The 23075-nt window shown below is 49.8% G+C and overlaps 1 protein-coding gene across 2 annotated transcripts; it reads left to right on the top strand.

Moving 5' to 3' along the window:
- The first annotated feature begins 294 nt into the window (after nt 1-294).
- On the top strand, nt 295-22459 carry TENT5C (terminal nucleotidyltransferase 5C). 2 transcript variants are annotated; one of them, XM_078656341.1, is made up of 2 exons: nt 295-355; nt 17492-22459. In XM_078656341.1, exon 2 carries the CDS (start codon nt 17511-17513, stop codon nt 18678-18680), a length of 1170 nt encoding a protein of 389 aa, XP_078512467.1. In that variant the 5' UTR covers nt 295-355; nt 17492-17510; the 3' UTR covers nt 18681-22459. The 2 variants fall into 2 exon arrangements, with proteins under 2 accessions (XP_078512467.1, XP_078512466.1); XM_078656340.1 differs by having other exon boundaries at nt 297-392.
- Nucleotides 22460-23075: the final 616 nt, after the last annotated feature.

A 23075-nucleotide genomic window follows, 5' to 3' on the forward strand; every position in this document is an offset into this window, starting at 1 on the left:
CCCGCAGGGGGTGGGGGCAACGCTCAGGTGAGTCCTCGCGCTCAGCGGTGCGTCCCTACGGCGCGCCCTCGCGCTCCACGCCGCTCAGCTGTGCGTCCGTACGGCGCGCTCTCGCGCTCCCTGCGCCTTCAGCGGTGCGTCCCTGCGGCGGGCCCTCGCGCTCCCTACGTCCCGCGGCGCGCTTCAGCGGTGCGTGCCTGCGGCGGGCCCTCGCGCTGCACGCCGCTCAGCTGTGCGCACGTCACGGGTGACGTAGAGTACTTAAGCGCGGCGCGGCTGCCGGTGTCCGCTGTCAGTGCGGATCCGCTGCCGGCGCCGGAGCTCCAGACACCGCCCCGACCCCCCCCGGAGCCACGTGCACCCCCGGCCCCAGGAGAGCAGACGCGGAGCAGGTAATGACCCGCGGCGCCCCGGGGCAGGGTCTGGGGCCCCGCGCTGACCCCCCCTGATTTCTCATGTAACGGTCCCCCCCCCCCCCCGGTCACTGCCTCAGTTGAAACTCCTGCTCTCCCAGTGCTTGATTCCAGTCACTGCCCCCCCCCCCTCACTGCTGGCAGCTGCTCCCTCCTGCCCTCGTGCTCTCCCTGGTTCTCGAATGCCCCCCCCCCGGCCCCCCCGGCCCCTTCCTGCTGCTCTTGATGTTTCCTGGCGTCTGGTCCTAGAGTCTCCCCCTAGTTCCCTGGTGCTCTTCTGGCTCCCCCCAGTGTTTGATGCTCCAGACATCCTCGGACCCCCCCCCCACACTTTACTGGCAGTCTTTGCCCCTGGTGCCCCCAGGGTGTGTTTCCAGTCAGCCCTCCCCCTGGCAGTCTCTGCCTGTTACCCTACTCGGGCCCCCCCGTGCCTGGTTCTAGAGTCATCTCTCGCAATCTTTCCCCTTGTTCTAGAGCCCCCCCCCCCCCCTTCCATGGCAGTCTTTGCCCGTTGCGCCCCAGTATCTGGTTCCAATCAACCCCCCTTCCCGTTGCTCTATGCCCCCCCGGTGCCTGGTTCTAGAGTCATCCCCCCCCCCCCCCTCCCCTGGCCGTCTGTGCCCCCGGTGCCGGCTCCAGTCACCCCCTCGCTGTCCACAGTGCAGCGCACAATGGGGGCGGCTCTGTGCCCCCCCCCCCCCCCGGGCCGGGTGGCAGCTTCCAGCAGGGCCGCCTCGTGCAGCTCGGGTGAATGCCACCCGCTGACTCTGCTTCCAGGGCCCGGGGGGGCTCACCAGGGGTGGGGGCACAGGGGCCGGGCCTCTGAGGGGCAGGCGGGCACAGGGGGCGCTCTGAGGGTACAGTGTGTGCACAGATGGACCTGGGGTGGGGGGCACCGGTCTCTGCAGTGATGCACAGTAGGGGCAGGACACCGAGGGTCACTGACCCCTACTGTGCCCAGACTGGTTTGGGGTCTCTTCCCTTTCTTGCTGGGACCCACAGGGCCACTGCTGGCCCTGGTGTCAGCACAGTGTGTGGTGGCAAAGGGCGCCTCGGGGCGAGGAGGCCAGCTGCTCGGTGGGCATTGGTGTGCAGGCTTGGTACATCCTGTGAGCAGCTTGCCCCGTGTTCGGGCACACCCGGTCTGCTGGCTTCAAGAGCTGCTGGCTAGTGGGCCTGCTGCTGACACTGGACCAGGGTTGTGGAGGTGAGGGGTGGTTCTGGTTGCCCCCTGGGCTTGTTGCTGACAGTGGTTCTTCTCAACCGCAGTGTTGCATAGGGGGGAGGGGGTTCCCGGTTGCCCCCTGGGCTTGGTGGTTCTTCTCAACAGTATTGGGGTATCTAATGTTACTGACTCTTTCCTTGTCCACTTCTCTTCCCACCCCCTCTCAATCCCTTCATTTTCTCACTCCCCCCCCCTCTCTCCTAACTTTTAATATTCATTTCCCACTTCATTTTATCTGTTTCTTTGCCCCCTTAGTCCTGTTGAATGCATTATCATACTGTAACTCTTTTTCGCTTAATTGTTAATTTTATCTCATTATGTTCACCATCCTTGTAAAGCGCTCTGATACTCTTGGGTCCAAGAGCCCCCCTCCCTCCCAAACACTGCCAGTGACTATTTTTTAATTTATTTTCAAAGGTTTTATATAGCGCTAAACCTTAGAAAATAAAGTCAATGGCAGTGTTTGGAAGGGAGGAGGGGGGGGTCCTGATTGTCCCCCTGGGCTGGCACCTTCTGGGTACCATGCATACAGGGCTCGAGTTGGGGATACACGCGGGTACTGTGTTCCCCACTCTTTCACAAGGTGGACGCCGTTCCCCCTGCCAAGGAGTTGTCCCCACAGAAATATGCTGGACTTCTCCCGGTGTAATATTCAGACGCTCTAACACGTCCATCAGCGCCTGCACATTGCCTGCTTGGGCCTGCACGTTGCCTGCTTTCCATCCCCAGCAGGAACGTGCGGGCAGCGAGAGCCTTTTTTCACCTCAAGCTCAGCCGAAGTGAAGGGTCCATCCGGCCTCCTTTTGGTTGTATCTGCTGACTGGGGGCCGCATGGAACCTTACATTTAAATGTGAATGCCACAGAAGGGAACAAAGCTTGCTTTCTCTTCACAGGTACTTAAGGGAGAGGCAGCTTTTGCCTTTATTCTGTCCCTGTATATAAATGCAGACACTGTAAGACTGTCAGATGGGTTGGTCTGTCTCAGTATTTATCCAAATAATTTAAATAGCACTATTTTATTTCTTTGATAGCGCTACTTCGTGACGTCATGAGGTCATTTGCATATTGTCTTACTTGGTCAGTCCCACCACTTCTTTTTAAAGGACTGGTGCCCTGCATGCGTAGGATGTGCAGAGCAGACCCTTCATGGCGCTGTGGCATGCAGTGTTGGCTACCTGAGCTGCCTGCCCATTCATGCCCTGCCTGCTCCCAGACAGCAAGGCGCGCAGTCTATTCCTAGCCAGTGTGGCGTTACTCCTGCCTCGACTCTCCACCTCTGAGGAAGGCCCTGCTCTCTGCTATATTTAGTTTTCACCCTTTGAAGCAGCTTGTCTTGGGTCTCTTCCGTTGCACCCCGGATCTGGCTGCACCGGTGTTTTCGTCGCTGTGCTTTAGGTGCTCCTGGCCTGGAGCACAGCCAGTGACTTGCATGCTGTTCTGAGCTCTTTACAGCGTGTTCCAGTGTCTCCGCCTGCGTCACAGCACGCCTAGCTCTACTGGTGGCACCTGTGGACGGCTCCTGGAAACCTTTGGCTCTCACTTCTGAACCAAGTGTCCCTGCCAGGACCCGCTGTACACTGCTTTGCCCTGCAGGCTCCAGTTTAATGCGCCTTGCCAGGGCCCCTACTTTGTGCCCTGCCAGGGCCCCACTGTACACTGCTTTGCTCTGACCCCACTGTGTCCCTTCCCCAGGACCCTTCTGTTCGTTGCTTTTCTCTGCAGGTTCCAGTTTAATGTATCCTGGCCGGGCCCCCACCGTGTATCCTGGCAGGGCCCCACTTGTACATTTATTTAAAGCCTGCTTTGCAGGGTGTATGTTAATATATGAATCAATGGGAGAGCGAGGAATAATTGGAGAACGTCCCTATCCCAGTACAAGTACATCTGAAACAAGTGGACGAACCCACTCGCGAAGGAATGTGACTCACTGTTATAGTTAACCGTACCAGGGAACCATGGGGTTATTAAAAGACCCCTCACACACCAACCTGGTTGGTGTGATGCTTAATCATTGGGGTCCCAACTGGGTGGCCGAATGCTGCCCGGTTGTACTACGACGCCTGATTACAGCGGAGCTGGTGTGGTGAATTAGTGTGAAGTGATGTTATGAAAACTTAAAAGTATCTCTGAGAATCCTTGCCTAATGTATTTATTATTGGCGGCGCAGGAAACAGTAAAAAACAGATGGCGCAACTACTGGAGTGACTTGTACTCCTAGTTGTCTTGAATGTGGTCTACATGTTTCAGCCCTAGAAGAATAGTGAGAGGGCTTTCGTCTGGACCCAGTAAAAAAGTGCGCAAGTGGCAAAAATCGTGCCACTTGACAAGTGAATATACAACACACGTTCGAAGGTGTTGGTGTCAATATACTCACGGACCCACTGTAAAAACCTGTTAAGAATAAAGACAAGACACAAATTATGCAACATAAAATTCAATCTTTAGCAAATATCTTAGAGCAGCAAGTTGGTGAACCAGACTCTGGGGTTTCAGTGCCTGCAGATTGCAGGAGAGCACTCCCTCTACTCCAAGGGAGTTCTTCGGCAATTGGCGTGGGGCTGGAGGGGTTACAAGGTTCTTGGAGGCCTCACACTAGCAGGACTAGACCGCACACCATGATTGAGTCCTTGAGGCAGGAGTGCAGGTTTCAAGCAAAAATTCTGCAGCAGGTACTCCGTTCTCGAGTCAGCAGCTCTTTTGTCCATTCTCTTAGGTCAGTCGGATATAAAGTCCAGGGGTGCCACCCACATACTAAATGTAGGGGTGTTAAAGGAGGAGACTGGTAGTAGCCAATGGACTACCTACCTTTAAGGTGTCTACATCCTCTGTGACCACTTCCCTTAGGGTCGGGGTTGTACCTGTTCTCCATAATTGGCTAATTCCCTTTCAAACAAGATGGAGGAAACTGAAAAGTGGGGTCCACATCACACCGGCCCCATCTTAGGGGTGGTGCTAGCTGGATGTGGGCACACCTCCTAATCTGACCAATTTTCCTATCTGTCCTCCTGACAGATGTGGAGCGGGGCAGGGGGGGGGGGGGTTGGGTTAGCATCCGCCACTATCTGGAGATGCCTGGGTTGTATTTCAAATGCGCATCACCTTTTGAAGTTTCCTGTCTTGGAGGCCTGGAGGAGGTGTGACGCACCTCCGCCCAGAGAAGGCTGTTCCTGAGCCCTGGCCCTCACCCCATGAGGTCAGAAATGTGTTTGGTGGCAGGCTGGCTAAGACAAGTCAGAGGCCACACCAGTAGTTGGTAGGTTTTCAGGGAGCTCTCTAAGGTGCCCTCTGTGTACATTGATGATCAAATCAAACACTGGCATCGATGTGGATTTAAGAGGGGATGTTTGGTACCAATTGTCCCTGGGTACAGTGAAGCCATCATGGTGCTGGGGAACTCTGTAGTGGCTGGTGTTTAGCTCATGTACTCCTTGTACACTTTCAATAAGCAAGAATGGACTTAACATCTGCATGATCAGATCTGACCCTCCAATGTCTAACACGTGGGATATTGTGCACCCTGTCATAGGGCTGTAAGGCCTGCAGCAGGGGTGACTTAACTATACCTCATGCAGTGTCTGTGGGCATGGCACACTGGGCTGTCCCATGTTGACTCTTCGGTTTTCTCTGCTCCAGGACTCGCCGCCTACACTGTCCATGGTCTTGGTGAGGGCTCCCTAGGGTGGCACAAGTATTCCTGCAGCCCGAGTAGACCCTCTTCAACCCCAATGCCCCAGGTACCAGGGGTACCATTTACTAGGGGCTTGTACAGTTTGCTGAAGTTGTGGCAATTGTGGTACCATTTTTAGGGAAAGAACACTAGTACTGGGAACCAGGTTAGCAGGGACCCAGTACACCTTAGCCAAAGTTGCATCAAAGAGCAGGTTAAAAAGTCTGGGTACTGCAGCAAAAAGCCAGTTTTCCACCATGAATTCTTTCAAATTCAGTACCAACCTGGGGCACCCCTTTACTGAGAACCCCTGGGGTGGGGAGCTGACAGACCATTTGCTTTCTAGGTCTCGCCTAGCATTGCAGCCAGCATGCGCTGCTCGCTATGTGAGGCATATTGTAGTAGGGTATATTTTAGAAGTGTAGTGGACGCCCCACCTTTTTTTTTTTTTTTTTTATTGGTTCGCATCATCCATGGTAAATGCTGGCTTCTGATTGATAATGAGGCTTCTTAGTCCTGCCCTGTCTCCTTTTGGGACCACCTGTACGAAGGTGGAATCTGACTATATGGTTACCCCCACTATTTGCCTAGTGTTTTGCTGGTTTTCGACTTAGGCTGGGGCCCTGAATAGCAGGGTCCTAGTCCAACTATCTGCTTTCTCTGTAAAATGGACTGCATGTACTTTAGGTACATACCAGATTGGGTATTGGGTCACCTTTGTGAGTCCCTGTATAGTGTACCATAGGTACCCAGGGCATGGGTGCATCCAAGGCCTTCCAGGGGCTGCAGCATGTATTATGCCACCCCTGGCTGGCCCTCCAAACGGACACCACAGATCTGTTCACACAGCCTGGGTAAGGTGGTGTAATCACCCCTTACTTAAATATAAGTATATCTAAATCTATCTTATATATAGACACATTGTAACCTATAAGTCACTCCTATGGCAGGCCCTGGAGGCAGAGTGCTTGGTTTTATGTGAGAGGGTGCCCTAGCATGAGCTGAGCCCCTCTGCAGCTTTTGGAACAATCTCCTTATAGCTGTTCAATGATATAGCCATACCATATACTCTTAAGTGCATTATAATCCTCGTGGTTAATGCTAACTTTGGTTTGGCTTTATCAAAACATGTTGTGTAAGGTCTCAAACTTTGGAATACTACCCCCCCACCAGTCCTGGTGGCGGGGGTAGCATTCCACCATTCTCCAGGGTTTTGTGTATTGGGGCAGGGAGGACTGCATTAGCAGATGCTTTTCCACACCCTGCCTGGGGCACATAAGGTGCTCCATGCATAGCAGTGTTAAAACCAGTTGCTGGGGCACTCCAGCCCCGCTCTGGCGCGGACTGGACAAAGGGAAAGGGGTGTAACTATCCCTTCCCAGGTCCACCCATAGGAGGGAGCTGCCAGGTAGTCCAGCCCCTAACCTTAGTATAAGTATAGGAGCTGTGTCCCTAGGACTTTAGATTACCCTGGACAAATCTTTGCAAGACCTATCCTTGACCTTCAACATTCCATTTTGACTGAAAGACATCTCCCTTGTGGTCAAGTAGTGACCACCCTGTTCAAACAGGCACCACCAGTAACTTGCCGGTCTGCATTGTAGAGGCTCCTGCTGGGACTCCAAGACTCTGCGACTCAGGACACGCACTTTCAGACATCTCTGACCCTGCTTGACAATCCCAGCAAAGCCGAGACCCGTGGCAGACACGAGACGTGGGACCAGAACTCCTGGACATCCTGCATTTTGCTAACTGCATTGTTATTGTTAACTTGGTCTTTTATAGCGCCAACTCACCAACAGGTCTCTAGGCGCTTAGAAACAAACCGTCAACAACGATTCATAAGGAATGAAGTAGTCCGGGGCTGGTAATAAGGTCTATTTAGCTGGGTCGAGAGCCTCCCTAAACAAAAAAGTTTTTAACAGCTTCCTAAAGCGCAGGAGATTCGCTTCTTTCCGAAGTGATTCTGGTAGTCTGCATACTCCCGAGTTAACTCGCAGTTGTGCATTGGGGTACGAGAAGCCCCAGACCCAAGCACCATTTGTACCGAAGCTCAGCCCTCCACACTCCACGAGTGTCCCGTTCGGCCCGCTCTTGCACTTCAGCTCGACGCGTCTTCCCAGTTCCTAGTCCGTTGGCTAGTGAGCCCCCGGAGGACTCCATCTTGAATCTAACTTGCTTGCCTGGCTGCTCCAGGCTTGCTCCAGCTTTCCTACAAAGGAGAAGCACCACACCCCTTGCTGGTCTGCACCAAAACCAATCTTCATCTCCTGCGTAGGTTGCGTTTGCCAAGGCTTGTTGGGTCCAATCCAGATACCGACACCGCAGTCAACTAGATCTTTCGTGGGACAGCTCGAATCCAGCTCCTGGTCGTCTTCGACACCTCGTGGCTGCAAAGACCAGCTTAACTTGAGATGAACGCGACCTCGCCTGGTTCCTTCCTGGTCACTGGCTAGTGACCCAGACTCTGTCCCCTCTGTTTTCAGGTTCTTTAGATCTTCGATCCACCCGGACACTTTTCCTCTGGTCGCCTGCAGCACTTCTTTGCAGATCTTCATAGAAAACGACGATGAAACCAGACACGAAAAGGCACCTATGCACTAGGCTTCCCTGGGTGAGGTAACACGAGTACTCCGGTGCTCCCGTGAGTCTGGACTCTCTAAGTGTCCTAGTCCATCCTGAAGTGCCCTAAAACAGTAACTTTGTAACTTCTTTGTTTCCCATGGAAAGTCAATGGTAACTCGCAGCTGTGTTTAGACACTGCACGCGTCTCCCGTGGGCCTCCTACTTCCTAACCTTTGGTTGTTTAGTGTAGCCCCAGCAGTGCCCTAGGCCTACTTTCTAGTCGCGACGTGGTTATTATACCATTATTTTAGTATATGGTTTGTGAGGCTAATTAAGTAACTTGTACTTTACCTCTGGCCTCTTAGAGTGCAGAGGGGTTGTGTTTACAATAAATACATATATATTTGATATATACCTTGTGTGGTGTCCTTTCATTTGGTATTAAAGGGATTATAATAGGTAAAACAGCTTGCTTTACATGCTCTCTGAAGTCTTAGCCTATGACTGCTGGTCCATGCTACCACTAGGATAGCTTTCTATAAGGTTGACGTTACAACCACCATCAATAGGGGTTGATTAGACTGGTGCAAGGTGCCCACTAGAACTAGTGGACATCATATGCCTGGCTAACTACTCACACCGTCAATCAGGACTGGATCTTTTACGGTGTACGGACTTGGGAGCTTTCCAGCCCCAAGAACTATTTACTTCATTATGGTACACAGAACGCACAGGTAATGGTGGCTGCTTCCTAACAATTTGCATTTCGCTTTCTATTTTTTAATTTCAAACTTTTTTTGCAGAGCTCGGCGCCTGCTTCTGGGACCCCGCTGTCAGTTAATTTTTTTCTCCCCCGCCTGTACTCCTTTGTCCGTGCATTTTTGGACCCTGTTCTCCGTGCATTTTCGCATGGAGTTTCAGGGATGCAGTTGTATTTAGGGTAAAAGCCAGATTGTAGAAGTTTCTACCAGTCCTAGTATGAAGGTGGTATGGCTTGGGTTGAAATAGGAAATGTATTGCATGATGTTAGAACTCTTGTCATGGGTGGATATGGCATCTTGTCTCAGGTAAGGGTGAGCCAGACTGAGATCACGTAGAAGAATAGGGGTGGACCTTTAAATATGGTGGACAAATGCCAACCATTGCGTGCAGGGCAGTCCATATTTAGTATTTGGCTCTACATGAATCCAGAGCCCGAAACCACTATGCGGCTTGTACACAGCACTCGATACTACACTTGGTAAGCAAATGGAAGCCAGTAGTGTTAACACGGTGTTTATTGCATGATGTTAGAGTTCTTGTTTTTATCTGCAGCTCGTCCAGGTCACTGGACCACACTTTATGCGGGGCATGGTAGCAGAGGGGGCTCTGACAGCACGGCGGGGACTTTACAGGGATGTCACGGGCTTGCATGAGGTAGTGGAGGGCAGCAGGTGCCCCCCCGGGGGGGAGGGTAGTAGAAACAGTCTGACACAGCATTTCCTGCTGCACTTATGCAGTTTTACAGCGCTGTAACACCAGGCACTGTCACTGCTGTATTTGGTGGTGATTGCCGAACTCTGTAGGGTGGAAGGCTGGGTTGGTACTTCCATCCCTGGACCTGTGCCCAGTCTCGAAGGGTTGGCACCGGGTGTGGTCTGATCTGACTGGAGGCTGTGCAGGGCTGAAGCTGAAGCTGGCCGGAGGTGGTCACAGGTCACCTGTTCACATGTGGAAGCAGCAAGGGCAGCAGCATCCTGCCGGTCATGGTCGTCCAGCATGGTGCCACCACGTGTCCGTTTCACACGACACCGATGCCGTAGGGTGGATGGAAAGGTGGCTGGAGACCCCCTGTAGAGGGATACAGCTCTGCAGCCCGTGGCCATTACTAATGTTAAAACACCCCCGGGGGCAGGTTCACAATTGTGAGCATTAACTCTTTTTTATTTAATTTTTTATGGGGGCACACTTGCCTCACAAGCAGAAGTCTTCCCCACCCCTCTCATCGCCAGCCTGGCACCCAGCATCATACAGCCACAGGTCGGGTGCCTGGGCAGTGCACCCATCTGGATGCAGGGGGATGGAGGGGAGGGCTGGCCAGGACACCTTTACTGAGTGAGAGTGGGCTGGTGCCAGAAGATCTCACTGCTGAGGGCAAGAAGGCCATGTTCTGTTGCAGGGAGAGGGCACCTGGAGTGTGGAGGAGGGGATGGTGGGGGAGGCAGCCCTGCACAGAGCCTGCTGTGCCAGGCACCGCTGCAGCAGGGTAGCTTGGAGCTGAACCGCTTGAGAGCTGAGGGAGGAGTCCAGGGAAGGTACCGAGCCTTGGGTCGGGTAGGAGTGGGCATCCATTCATGTTTACCAGAGGTTATTGCAGCATGGGTGCACATAGGGTGGGAATCACCTCTGCCAGGCCAGGGGGCTGCACTAGTCTTTGCAGAACATTTGCTGTGTCTATTGAGTTGGGTAGACCATTTATTTGTGCCAACGTGACTTTAGCAACACGAAACGGGTAGAAGATGCACGGTTTAGAACAAGTGGTTCAACGTCTCGTCCGGGGCAGAAAGCGCCATATAAACTTTAATGTTCCATTTTAATACAGACCGCGCGGGCACAGCATCCGTTTCAGCTGGGTGGCATAACCCACGCTTGGAAATAGTCTCCGGTGTTTTTTGACTCTCGTCCTCCTTGTGCCCAAACCTCCCAGTAAGTGTCAGGGCGAGGGGGCTCGCCGGGTGCTGGACGGAGTCCTTTAACTCGAATGGTTTAGAGAATTGAGTCCAGAGTTGAAAGTGAGGACTCAAGTCAGGACTGCTGAGAACGAGAGCATGGGTTTTTTTTTTTACTGTGTTGCTAGCACAACCCTGCTCTTGAAAAGCGAACGCAGTTTTTTTCCCCGCAGTATGATTTTAATAACTTATTCATTCCAAGTGGATTTATATTTACAATGGGTTTCCCCCTTAAGCCTTGCCGAAAGTATCCCGGTCCAGAAGTCTTGTTTAAAACTATAGTTTACATTGTGCCTGTCGTACTGTTTGCACACTAGTAACTTGTTCTCTTAAATGTGACCTCGAATAGGCAGACACCCTCCGACACAAGTCCTAATTCATAAAAGGCACCGCATCACTGGAGCATTTCACGTCTTACCCAGGTTTGGGCTCAAAGAAAGTGGCCTCCTTGTTGTCAGACCGCAGTGCTCCGGTATTGTCAGCATTCTTAAAAATTATATTCCATAAAGAGCAGTGCACTTGAACAAAACTTTTCAGTCTCTTTGAATTTTTTTTCAATCCTTTATAATCAAATCCAAATAAAATTTTACTAAAAAGCAGCCAGCGCGTTTCGTTCTATTCCGCAACCAGCCATGAGAACTTCAGGGCTCTTTAATACAAGGATTCAGGAATCATTGTCCGTAGTTAAAGAAAAAAAAAATTATAATTGGACGAATAAGAAACCTTACTGCGATGGTATACCCCAGCTCTGCATAAAGTCTGCTCAGCGTACCAATAACCATGTATGTAAACAGTGGGGAGGGTACCCTTAATCTTAACCTCTTCCATGCTCCTGGCGAGCTGAGCTCGTCATGAGCCACGGCGCTCCGGGGCTCCTGGCGAGCTGAGCTCGTCATGAGCCACGGTGCTCCGGGGCTCCTGGCGAGCTGAGCTCGTCATGAGCCACGGCGCTCCGGGGCTCCTGGCGAGCTGAGCTCGTCATGAGCCACGGCGCTCCGGGGCTCCTGGCGAGCTGAGCTCGTCATGAGCCACGGCGCTCCGGGGCTCCTGGCGAGCTGAGCTCGTCATGAGCCACGGCGCTCCGGGGCTCCTGGCGAGCTGAGCTCGTCATGAGCCACGGCGCTCCGGGGCTCCTGGCGAGCTGAGCTCGTCATGAGCCACGGCGCTCCGGGGCTCCTGGCGAGCTGAGCTCGTCATGAGCCACGGCGCTCCGGGGCTCCTGGCGAGCTGAGCTCGTCATGAGCCACGGCGCTCCGGGGCTCCTGGCGAGCTGAGCTCGTCATGAGCCACGGTGCTCCTGGCGAGCTGAGCTCGTCATGAGTTGTGGAACGCTCGCATGCGGGGAGAATTCCCCCGCTGTGCTGAGCGTTCCACGGGAGCCAATGCACCTGTGACGAGCTGAGCTCGTCATGAGCATGCGGGCGCTGTGCGCGCCCCCATCCCCCAGCACAGCGGGGGAATAACCCCCGCAGCGAAGGGGCTAAGGGATGCTGAGAAGTGTTCATGAATAGGATTGCAGTAAAGCCGTGAGGTGCTTTGTTAAAAGTCTGTTGCCCTGCAGCACTAGGCAACATTGGGGATGACCGATAAGAGATCTAGCTAGAAACTGGGGCTCGGGGATAGTACTCGCAAACCAACAATGAAGGAACGATATCGACGCAGCGATGGTGGCCTAAAGGGCAGTGTATACACATAAGTTGCCCCAAAAAGTGGTCGGGGATTTGGGTAAGGTGGAACGATGTCAGAGGACTCGTATGCGAACTTCCACGTATAGAATTAAGCCCGAAATCCGCCCATAATCACAATAAAGAGGTCTGGTCTATATATGATTACACAACAACCTACCATGGGGAGGCGGGAGCACAACAAATTGTTTGAGGTGGAAGGGGGTAAATTATACACTGTATTGTGCTGTGGACAATCATGAGGATGCTTTGAAGAATGTTGTAAACCAAACACTAGTGGAGATTGTTGAGCTGATCTTGAAAAACGAAATAAAACATTAAAAACATAGTCCGTTGCCCAAGTTCTTTTGTGCTGGAAGCATTCTTATAAGTATGCAAACCGAAGGTACACTCTGGTCTTGTATATTTTGGATGGTAATCCCTGAATGCCTGGCTTCGCCAATGCTTGTTTTCAGCATTGTGACCATGTCTCTTTAGGTGGCGGCTCCTTTTACTTCTGTTACTCGGTATGTCTTATTTAGTCTTAAAGTCCTTCTTTCTTAAGTTTCTCCTACTGCAGGCACCGCATGCTTTCCTGCAACTTTTAGCGCGCCATGCTCGCTTTCACTTTCCGAGCAGCCGTGACCATGGGGCTGCTTCTTTGAATAGGTCTCGCATTTACAAGAGTTTGAGCTATTGGCATTGTAAATGACTGCCTTTTATTAAACAGTTTAATAAAAGGCATTGTAAATGACAATGCCAATAGCATAAACTCCTGCAAATGCTAGACCTATTGCATTGCAAATGCTTGTTCTTTAAAGAAGTTCCTGAATTTTGCAAGTTATGAAGGCTTGTTCTTGAAAGGAAATGGTCTTTGTTTTCGGGGGAGAGGGGGGGGGGGAGACAAGGAGTTGTAGGAGGGGGTGTTGTAAAATTCACACTTGCAACCTGAATCTTTTTGTTTCACCACACATCTAGGGTTTGCTTTGCCGTTTGGCTAGCAAGTGTTGAGCCCTGAGGATGCTGCTTGGTGTGCTCTATTGACTCTGCCTCCTCGTACTTTGGAAGGGAAGAAGTTACCTCCTCAAAGTCTCACCAACCTCCCTGCCCTCTGGATTCAATCTTCTCTGGGATCCTTGGAAATGGGCTCAGCCGCCTGCTTCTCATCCCCCCCGCCCCAGAAAGGTGACCAGATTTCACCAGGTCCTTTGAGCTGGGCCCCAACAGGCCTTCCAGACTGGCCTGCGTCCGCACTGGTAGATCTCTTTGATCCCATTGCTTGCCAAGGATGGTCTGGGCATTTGGCCCTCTGCAGTGAGCGAACTTCCTTCTGTTTTCTGCACCCCCGGATACTATGGACCCAGGTCTGCTTTGATGTGGCGTCCACCCACTCGTAATATTGTTTGCTGAACCAGTGGGAGGAACACCCCCTTGTCTGGTTATCTGGTTCCGGTGTGGAGGGAGAGATCTGACAGTCGCTCCTAAATCAGGACTGTCCGATGAAAACCAGGACGTCTGGTCACCCTACGGCTGACTGCAGTAAGGCCCTGTCTGGGGAAGCGGGGTGCCAGTGCTTGCAGGAACCAGGCGTTGCTCCCCAGGCCACTTGCAAACTTGTGTCCACAGTGCAGAGACTGCAGGCCGATCCTACAGCTGGGGGTGGCTGACAGCAGGGCCTGGCCTCGGCAAGGTTTAGACTCTGGGAACTCTTGGACCTGCTATGGTCAAACATGCTATGGTCAAACATTCCAGAAGAAAAACCCAAGTTAAAAGCAACTTGTGGTTGTCTTGGGTTTATACCCCTCAATGTAGCTTAAAAACAGCTGTTCATGTGCAGTCTGGCACAATTTAAACCTCCAGCAGCTGTGCAAACCATAACCCAATCAGATGGAAGGATTGACACCACAATACTTGGACTAACCAGCACCTCAAAGCCAATGTAATTTCACACCTAATCAAACATTCACGATGCATTCAAGCTCTTCTCAAAGCGTATTGAATCATCTAAGATTTAAACCTATGTCATTACATTTATTTCAATATGGGTGGTTAGGAGAATTGCACTCGCGTCTACCGTTTCAGTGGCTGAACATGTTAAGGATTCTGCTCTCGGCTTAACTTTGGAATTTAAACTGAAAAAGCACTCAACTTCCACCAGAATGGCACTTTCACTACTTTTTGACCATTCACATTGCGATGTTGTGACCAAAGCTAACCATAGCGCTTCAACAGTTTTTTCTTTCCCTCCTATGTGGGCAGAATTTTTTATTTAACGATCGAGCCTACAGTGTTGCAGACGATGGTGGTTGGTTCTTAATTGCATGTAAATCCTAGTGTTCTATATCTAAGGTTTAAAAAAATACGTGGGTCATCTCTGGGTTTAATTGATCTTGCATCAATGATCCTATTGGCTAGTTTTTTTTTCTCTTCTAAAATCCACTCTGCAACTGGCTGACAATTGACTTCAACTCAGTTCATTTGTCAATGTGGCTCACCCTTTTCTATGATTTTTTTTTAATGTTATTTCTTTTCAACTTCCCCTTGGTCTGCATTACTGGAGTGGTTCTTTCTACCCAATACTCTCTGCATGGAGTGCCCACATTGACAGGAGTTTAAGTATTTCACTTCGAACAAGAAATGAGAGCGCAAGTACTGAACCCTCCAGTTCTGTTGGCACTGATGCTGTAAATCTCCAGTGAGCTGGGTTCCATGCTCAGCCAGCAGTACATTTTTCTAGACTCCTTTCCATTTCTTGATCTGTTCCAGTGACTCCTGGTGTCTACACACAGTCGCATGTCCCTCACAGGGCTCCTATCACACATTATTGGAGCTCACTAGGGCGCGCTGTGCTCCAATGGCTGATCTATTCTTCATTCAATCAGTGTTATTTTGGGACAGCCTCCCCAAGTGCAGGAGTCTCAGCAGAGGGCCAGGATCAGAGGTTCTTAGTCCTGAGAACTAGCAGTTTGTAAGTACAGTTGGAACAAGCCTTAACTTGATCCCTGGCCCCATGCAGAAAACGACAAGGCAGTGAAAGGGTTAAGGAAGTTTAAATGATTACCTTGGAGTTCACTGGAGGAGGAGGAGGAGGAGGAGGAGGATGATGATGCTGGTTGGGTGTTGAGCTCTGCAAAAACTTTAAACACAAACCTCAAAGCAGAAACGATTCAGTTTATGAACGCCCTGTAAGTTTTCATAGGGTTTAAAAGTTGCCATAACTTGAACCGGTGTCTCTGTATAAGCACCAGAAGCAGAAGTCGGACCTCCGATCACATCTGTCCTTTTTAATGCACGTTCTTCTCTTGCCCCCTAATGACTCTGTAAATGATGCTCCTTTAATTCCAACTAAGATTGCGGTGTAGCAGAGGGTGTACAAGTGTGTAATATATTGCAGAAGTTTGATAAATTACATGCATGTTGAATTACTGTTAGATGGAGTTGTGGCTTGCCTGTATTTTGTTTTTAGTTCAACAAAAGGAGGTACCCTAAAATCCAAGAGGGACTGGGTGAAGTATTAAAAGGCAGGAATAGTCCCTACACAACACATACAAAATGCTTACTCTATCCACCTATGCGGTTGTTAAATCAAAGCATAATATCTAAAACAAAACCTACTAAAATACTTCAGGGGAGCACTGTACTGTATAACAAGACAAAATATTCCTTAAATTCTCAAACCGAGGAGATTGCCTCCCCAAATTTGTTAAACACAATGTGTATTTCCTATACATACAAAACTAAGCAATCTTAATTGTAAGATTTACATAAAATAAATTTCTCATGCAGTAAAAATGTTGACGCAGCGTTTTGGTGCTTTTTGTGATGTGACACCTTCAGGACGGTTTTCTATCTCTAGTCTCGGGAGACTAGTCATTAAACTGATTTTTTTTTTTTTTTTTTTAAAGACAACAAATCCACTTTATCATTTGCGTTGTTGCCGATCCCGATGTGGGTAATATAGAACAACCTGTCTGGTGACAGTCATAAGTAATGAGTTTGCTGTACGGGGGATGGCCACCATTTTTAATTGGTACTGGGGTCGTCAATCAGTTTTATCCTGATGAGACAGGTCCCAAATGATTAGTCTTCAGTTGGTGCTATAAATTGCACTTTGAAGTGTCAAATCTCCACACTGTGTTTGGACCACTTCGTTATGTCTAAACACGATGGTCTTCAAACTAGTTCTCTGCCTCCCGCGACGTACAGCTTCTGGGTTAAGGTATCTCCTGCGAAGGAGGCAGAGAGGCCGTGAACTAGTTTGAAGACCATCGTGTTTAGAGATAACGAAGTGGTCCAAACACAGTGTGGAGATTTGACACTTCAAAGTGCAATTTATAGCACCAACTGAAGACTAATCATTTGGGACCTGTCTCCAGGATAAAACTGATTGACGACCCCAGTACCAATTAAAAATGGTGGCCATCCCCCGTACAGCAAACTCATTACTTATGACTGTCACCAGATAGGTTGTTTTATATTACCCACATCGGGATCTGCAACAACGCAAATGATAAAGCGGATTCGTGGTCTTTTAAAAAAATCAGTTTAATGACTAGTCTCCCGAGACTAGAGATAGAAAACCGTCCTGAAGGTGTCATCACAAAAGCACTGAAAAGCCGCGTTGTCTTTTTTTTACTTTACAATATATGAAATGTAATTGTTACAATTATGATTGCTTAGTTTTGTATGTATAGGAAATGCACATTGCCTCCACAAGTTTGTTAAAACAATCTCCTGTTTGAGAATAAAATTGAGAATTTTTATGGTATATTTTGTCTTGTTATACAGTACAGTGCTCCCCTGACATATGTTAGTATGAAGTTTTGTTTCTTGGATATTATGCTTTGATTTAACAACCACATAGGTGGTTAGATTAAGTATGTTATGTGTTGTGCAGGGACTATTACTGCTTTTTAATTGCCTGGGTTTTGTGCCTTTGAGAGTGCACTTTGTGAGAAGCAGTCTCAAGACTTTATGCAATCTCTCCACACAGACCCTTCTGCCACAATGAGTCGCCAGCATGCAAAAATTGCCTAGTCCAAGTTGTCAAGATTGTTATGTAATGCAAGCTTCAGGTGTCTTCCAAATCTTGACTGCATAGTTTTCCCAGGGATAAAGACTTCTATTGAGCCAGCTGTCTGATTTGTGGCTTGTCACGTGACTCTCGTACTAATGCTTACTACACTAAATGCTAGCTGGAGTACTGTAACGTACCATTGTCTGATGGTGTCTCGTTTTCACTCTACAGGGCACTACTGAACGGCAAGATGGCAGATCAAGGCGGCAGCAGCGATGACTCCAAGTCCAACAGTGTTCTCAGCTGGGAACAAGTCAGCCGTTTGAATGACTTCCTTACAGAGATGGTCCCCATCCATGGGAGGGGCAACTTTCCAACCCTTGAGATCCCCCTCAAAGACATTGTGCAGATGGTGCGCAGCCGACTGGAGGAGAAGGGCCTCAAAGTGCGTGACGTGCGGCTCAACGGCTCTGCAGCCAGCCACGTCTTGGTGAAGGACAACGGCTTGGGCTACAAGGATTTGGATCTCATCTTTAAGGTGGAGCTCCCCACCGAGGCAGAGTTCCATCTGGTCCGAGATGTCGTTTTGGGGTCACTTCTGAACTTTTTGCCAGAGGGTGTGAACAAGGAGAAGATCAGCCCGATGACTTTGAAAGAGGCCTACGTCCAAAAGCTTGTGAAGGTCTGTACGGAGACCGACCGCTGGAGTTTGATCTCCTTGTCTAACAAAGATGGCCGGAACATTGAGCTGAAGTTTGTGGACTCGATACGACGGCAGTTTGAGTTTAGTGTAGACTCGTTTCAGATCATCCTGGATTCTCTGCTTTTATACTATAGCTGCTCCGAAAACCCCATGACTGAACACTTCCACCCTACTGTGATCGGTGAAAGTGTTTACGGTGACTTCGAAGCTGCATTTGATCACCTCCAGAACAAACTCATTGCCACTAAAAATCCAGAGGCCATTCGGGGAGGAGGGCTCATGAAATACAGCAACCTTCTGGTCAGGGACTTTAAGCCAGCAGACAAGGATAAAATCAAAATGCTGGAGCGCTACATGTGTTCCCGGTTCTTTATAGACTTCTCGGACATCTTGGAGCAGCAGCGCAAGCTGGAGACCTACCTGCAGAACCACTTCATAGGCGAGGAGAAGAGCAAGTACGACTACCTCATGATCTTGCGTCGGGTTGTGAACGAGAGCACAGTGTGCCTTATGGGACACGAGCGGAGGCAGACGCTGAACCTCATCTCCCTGCTTGCTTTGCGCGTGCTCGCCGAGCAGAACATCATCCCAAACTCCACGAATGTCACGTGCTACTACCAGCCAGCGCCTTATGTCAGTGACGCCAACTTCAGCAACTACTACATTGCCAACTCTTCTTCCACTCAGACCTATCCCACCTGGCTGCCCTGTAGTTAGCCATGACAGGGGATCTCTAAAGCCTCCCAGTAAAGGGGGCTTCTGATAGAGATGCAGACTGAACTTGCTGCTCGAGTTGGCTTCTATGGCCGGTCATCGTAAACGGAGTGGCAGGACTAACCACAATACACCCCCTCCCCTTGCAGTGGTTCACGGTGAATTGTAGGTAACATTCCTGGGGCTAGTGGTGTGCACATTTGGGGTGATCTCACGAGCACTTGGATTGGAGTTTTGGGTGATGTGTGCAGGCACTTATCACTAGAAGGATGCCACCCCAAGCACTTTGGCCTCTGGGAACAAGCCTGAACCAGAGCTCTTGAAGCTGGCAGAGCACGGATGACCGCCGACCCTGGAACCTTCTCCTTTCAATTGGATGTCCTCTGCCATATAAACTTTAAACCCGGGACATTTTCAATGGGAGTTGGCATTGGCGTCTAGGTGGAGTCACTTTATGCCTATGGGCTGACTGAGAATCAGTCTCTTGACTGAAAAGAAGGTATAGCGAAGAGTTTCTGCGTGTTCCTGTTCCATAAAATGCCAATCTCTCGTCTGTTTGGCATGCATTTGTGCTAGCGCCTTGTAGTACAGCTGCAACGGTCCCTGGGCGCTTGATGCAGCTAACAGGAGTGTACACTGCCTTTCACTGGCATTCAGGGACACAGTTGACCAACTGTTGTGGTGGATTAGGAGTGGACAGCACTGTTTACACCTAGTGTGTTAAAGGGGCAGCAGGGAAGAACAAAAACACACACAAAAAAAAATTTAAAACAAAAAATGTAAAAACAGATAAGTTTGCTGAAAGTTCATTAGATGTGAACAAGTGAGATTTTTTGAAAGTTATATATTTTATTTTTCTTACCTAATTTCAGAGAAAATTGAACTATTCACTTAAAAAGCAGATACTGGGCATGTACTATACTGTGAACAGGGTGCTGGAGTGCCACTTGACTTTTCCTGAGGAACAGCTGGCCCTTATGGAGTCTGCTGCATGGATGTGACCCCCCCATGTGTGCCGGAGAAGTCCTTGCTGCACTCTACTCCTGTGTGAACCATGTAGGGTGGAGGTGCATTAACTGGTCTTCAGATACATTTGTAGTGTTAATTGCTTGAAAAACTGTCAGATTATGTATGGTCGGGTTTGAATTTAATCATCTGAACTGTGTATTGGCCACCGCTGGCGCCTTGGCTAAGGTGACTTTGTAAGATCTTACCTACATGAGCTGAAGTTCCACTTGATAAGTCTGTCTGACTTCCAAGCTGTGGTTTGCAGTGCCTACAGTCCTATAATGAAGAGCCTCTTGGGTGAATCCAGCTGTTGTATGATCCTCTGTGAATGCTCTCTAGTTCACTAGGCAGCACCCGGTACTTGTTTCATGGTTGGCAGGCCTGCTGCAGCGGATTGTTCAGTAGGTAGAGCAGTAGTGTTTTCTGCACGGCCTTGGGCAAGGGGTGGGTTTTGGTTGAAGGCGTGTGGGCCTGGGTGCGAAGGACACCCGCCGGGTGGAGAGTGTTAGAATGGCTGTTTCCCTGTTGGTGCATTCTCCAAATCCCTAATATTGAATCCTTTCCCCACTCTTCAAACCTCAGAGGGATGCTTAGCCTAACTGGTGCACCTTAGTTTTTAATTGCTGCCTTCCGGGTACTGACCACGCAGGCTCACTTATTGGACTAATTTACATTTATCGACACTTCTGACCAGGGTCACTCTGGTTTGCTGTCCTGCGTTTGTGCACCCTCTCAGTGGACAGTCGATGGCCTGCTCACTTCTCTTCCTATATTTGCACATTGCTGCTGTGTTGGTGGCTTCCCTTCGACCCCTGTGGTTTGGCTTTGAATTTGGGATAAGTCTCAAGGCATTCTGTTCCCCCAGCCCGAAGGTCTCGTTTTTTCTGTCGCGTCTCGTTTTTTCTGTCGCGTCTCGTTTTTTCTGTCGCGTCTCGTTTTTTCTGTCGCGTCTCGTTTTTTCTGTCGCGTCTCGTTTTTTCTGTCGCGTCTCGTTTTTTCTGTCGCGTCTCGTTTTTTCTGTCGCGTCTGCACTCTGCACACATTGTGCTACAGGAGTGCCTCAAGGTTCCTTTAGAGGGGGGGTAAAGCCCTGTGAGTCCTTATGGTAAAGCGTCCCAGGGGATGACTTTGCTAGTCCTTGCGGATAGCTCTGGACTAAGGTTGTAGTCTTGCTTCTGTGCTCCCCTTTCGTGTGCGCCTGTGGAGAAGCCACTTCCTCGGAGGATAGATTCATGGATTATCCTCCACTTTGCTTTTCAGATTGACATTTACTATAACTTCACTTTATTGAAACCATTTTGGACGCTGCCTCAGGTCAGTTCTTGATTCTGCTGTGCAGTTGTTGCATTTGCTCTTCTACTGAGACAGGGCCTTGTCTGTTTGCTGTAGATTAAAGTCCTATATTGCTGCTTTGCAGATTGGTGGTTCATGTTTCTGGTGTGTAATTGAGGCCAGACTGACCCTTCCGCACACACCTCTGTGCAGACCTGGTCTAGGAGCAGAGGGTCGTAGTGTTCTTGCTCTACACCTCAGTGGCTAGGCAGTTTTTATTTATATCTTGGTTTGTCCTGCTCGCCTTCCGAAGGGCCCTTATTTGTTAAATCATGTCCAAATATCTACTCTTGGTTGGGCGGCGCCTTCTCTTTGGTGGGTTGAAGTGCTTCTCTGGTCCTTGCAGTGATGTCTCCCGTGCTTTAGGTTTTCTTACCCAAGCGCTAGCAGGGGAGGGTGTTGATGTCTTCGGGTGACCTTCAAATCCTAAGGAAAGGGGGTGTCTGTCTTCTATTCTGGTCCTGAATCCATTGAGCTTCAACTCTTTTCTTATCCGTGATTGAACTGCGTTAGTGTTGCTTCGGAGTCTGTCGTGCCTGAGAACCAGAGTCTTGTCCGTGGCCGTTCAGATGTGACGGCTTCTACCTGGACAGCAGGTTCTAGGCCAGCAACAGCGGCACTGTCAGTGGGATATTGGTGAAGACCAATGTCCCTTTACTGTGGTTCAGCACCCCTTGTTCGCTGGCTCCCTCCCTAACACCCCCCAGAGTTCAGTTGATGTTTGCTCAACTGGTCTTACCCCAAACATTCCCTTTTGTCTGTGAATAAATGCAGAGTGTGGGTACCTTTAGGCGCTCTCGATAAACCATGCATCTTTTGATCCCACACTTGGAGAGCTCTCTGGTTCCCTAATCCTAGCTCGAGTTGGGTGCCTCACTTTGGGAATGAACCTAGTGTGTGCGTCAACCGAGCCGACCCTTGCTTTGGTGTCTACTCAACCTTTCCCGGTCGCCTCCCTGTGGAGGCTTTGCTTGCTTCTGTCTAGTGATGTTTGATTTAATATACAGACCACAAGCTGTAGGACCAAGTACTGCAAACCATACTACTTCCTGGTTGAAGTGAAAGGTACGGGCGGTGCTCTGCGCTGGGCGGTGCTCTGCGCTGGGCGGTGCTCTGCGCTGGGCGGTGCTCTGCGCTGGGCGGTGCTCTGCGCTGGGCGGTGCTCTGCGCTGGGCGGTGCTCTGCGCTGGGCGGTGCGGTGTCCTGGAGGTCGCCTTGGCCCGTCTGGTCAGAACCACTAATGCTTTGACCTGTGATGAACTTTGAACTCAGATTTAGTTGGCAGCTGTAGTGCCAGAGAAGGGAAAGGATGACTTTTTGTTTTCTCATTATTCTGATTTATTCTTGCCTCATGACCCAGTAATGCTGAATTGTGATTTATTTTTGCAGAAGCTGACGTTCATTTTTCTTTCAAGATTTAATAAAAATGTGTTTTTACAAAACTTTGTCTCGAGTTTGTTATTGAAGTGTGTAGAGCATTTGTCTGCTGTCCTGCTTGGCCACCAGGAGGCATGTTTAGTGGGGATGCTGTGGAGGGTGCGGGTTTACAGCTCCTGTATCCTGGTTTCTGGTACCTGCCGCCCTGGCCAGTCCTTGCTGTCTTCTATGCCATACTCTGACGGTTTTGGAAAGTATCCGTCCAGTAAGTGCAGCGTGACATAGACGAGTGGCTTTACCTGGTATGTGTAAGACTCCTAACAAACCAATGTAGGTGTTGATGTCCATGTGAATCTGTTTCTAGTAACTAGAAATGCTTAGTTTTTGCAGGCCTCAAACTCTTAACTGCCCTGTGGATACTTTTTATATTTGCCCCTGACATCTGTTTTCTGAGACCACAATTGTTACACCCTGCTTTTCCTTTTCCTCTGTCCTACTTTAGTGTTTGTTAGAACTTGCTCAGCATGCATCTATGATGTCACGCAGGGTTCTGATTGTGTATGCTTGATTGGAGAGTCAGTTACATCTGAGGCTGAGCAGGAGTCCAACTGCTCCTGGTGGGGTTTTAATTTTGATTACAATTGGACCTACATAATTCTGTTTTATCAACTAATCTTCAAT

Source organism: Lissotriton helveticus, chromosome 8 (genome assembly GCF_964261635.1).
Source record: "Lissotriton helveticus chromosome 8, aLisHel1.1, whole genome shotgun sequence".
Taxonomy (NCBI): domain Eukaryota; kingdom Metazoa; phylum Chordata; class Amphibia; order Caudata; family Salamandridae; genus Lissotriton; species Lissotriton helveticus.

What these genes read in the sequence shown, in the direction of transcription:
- TENT5C (XM_078656341.1), top strand. Translation starts at nt 17,511, where the DNA reads ATGGCAGATCAAGGCGGCAGCAGCGATGACTCCAAGTCCAACAGTGTT.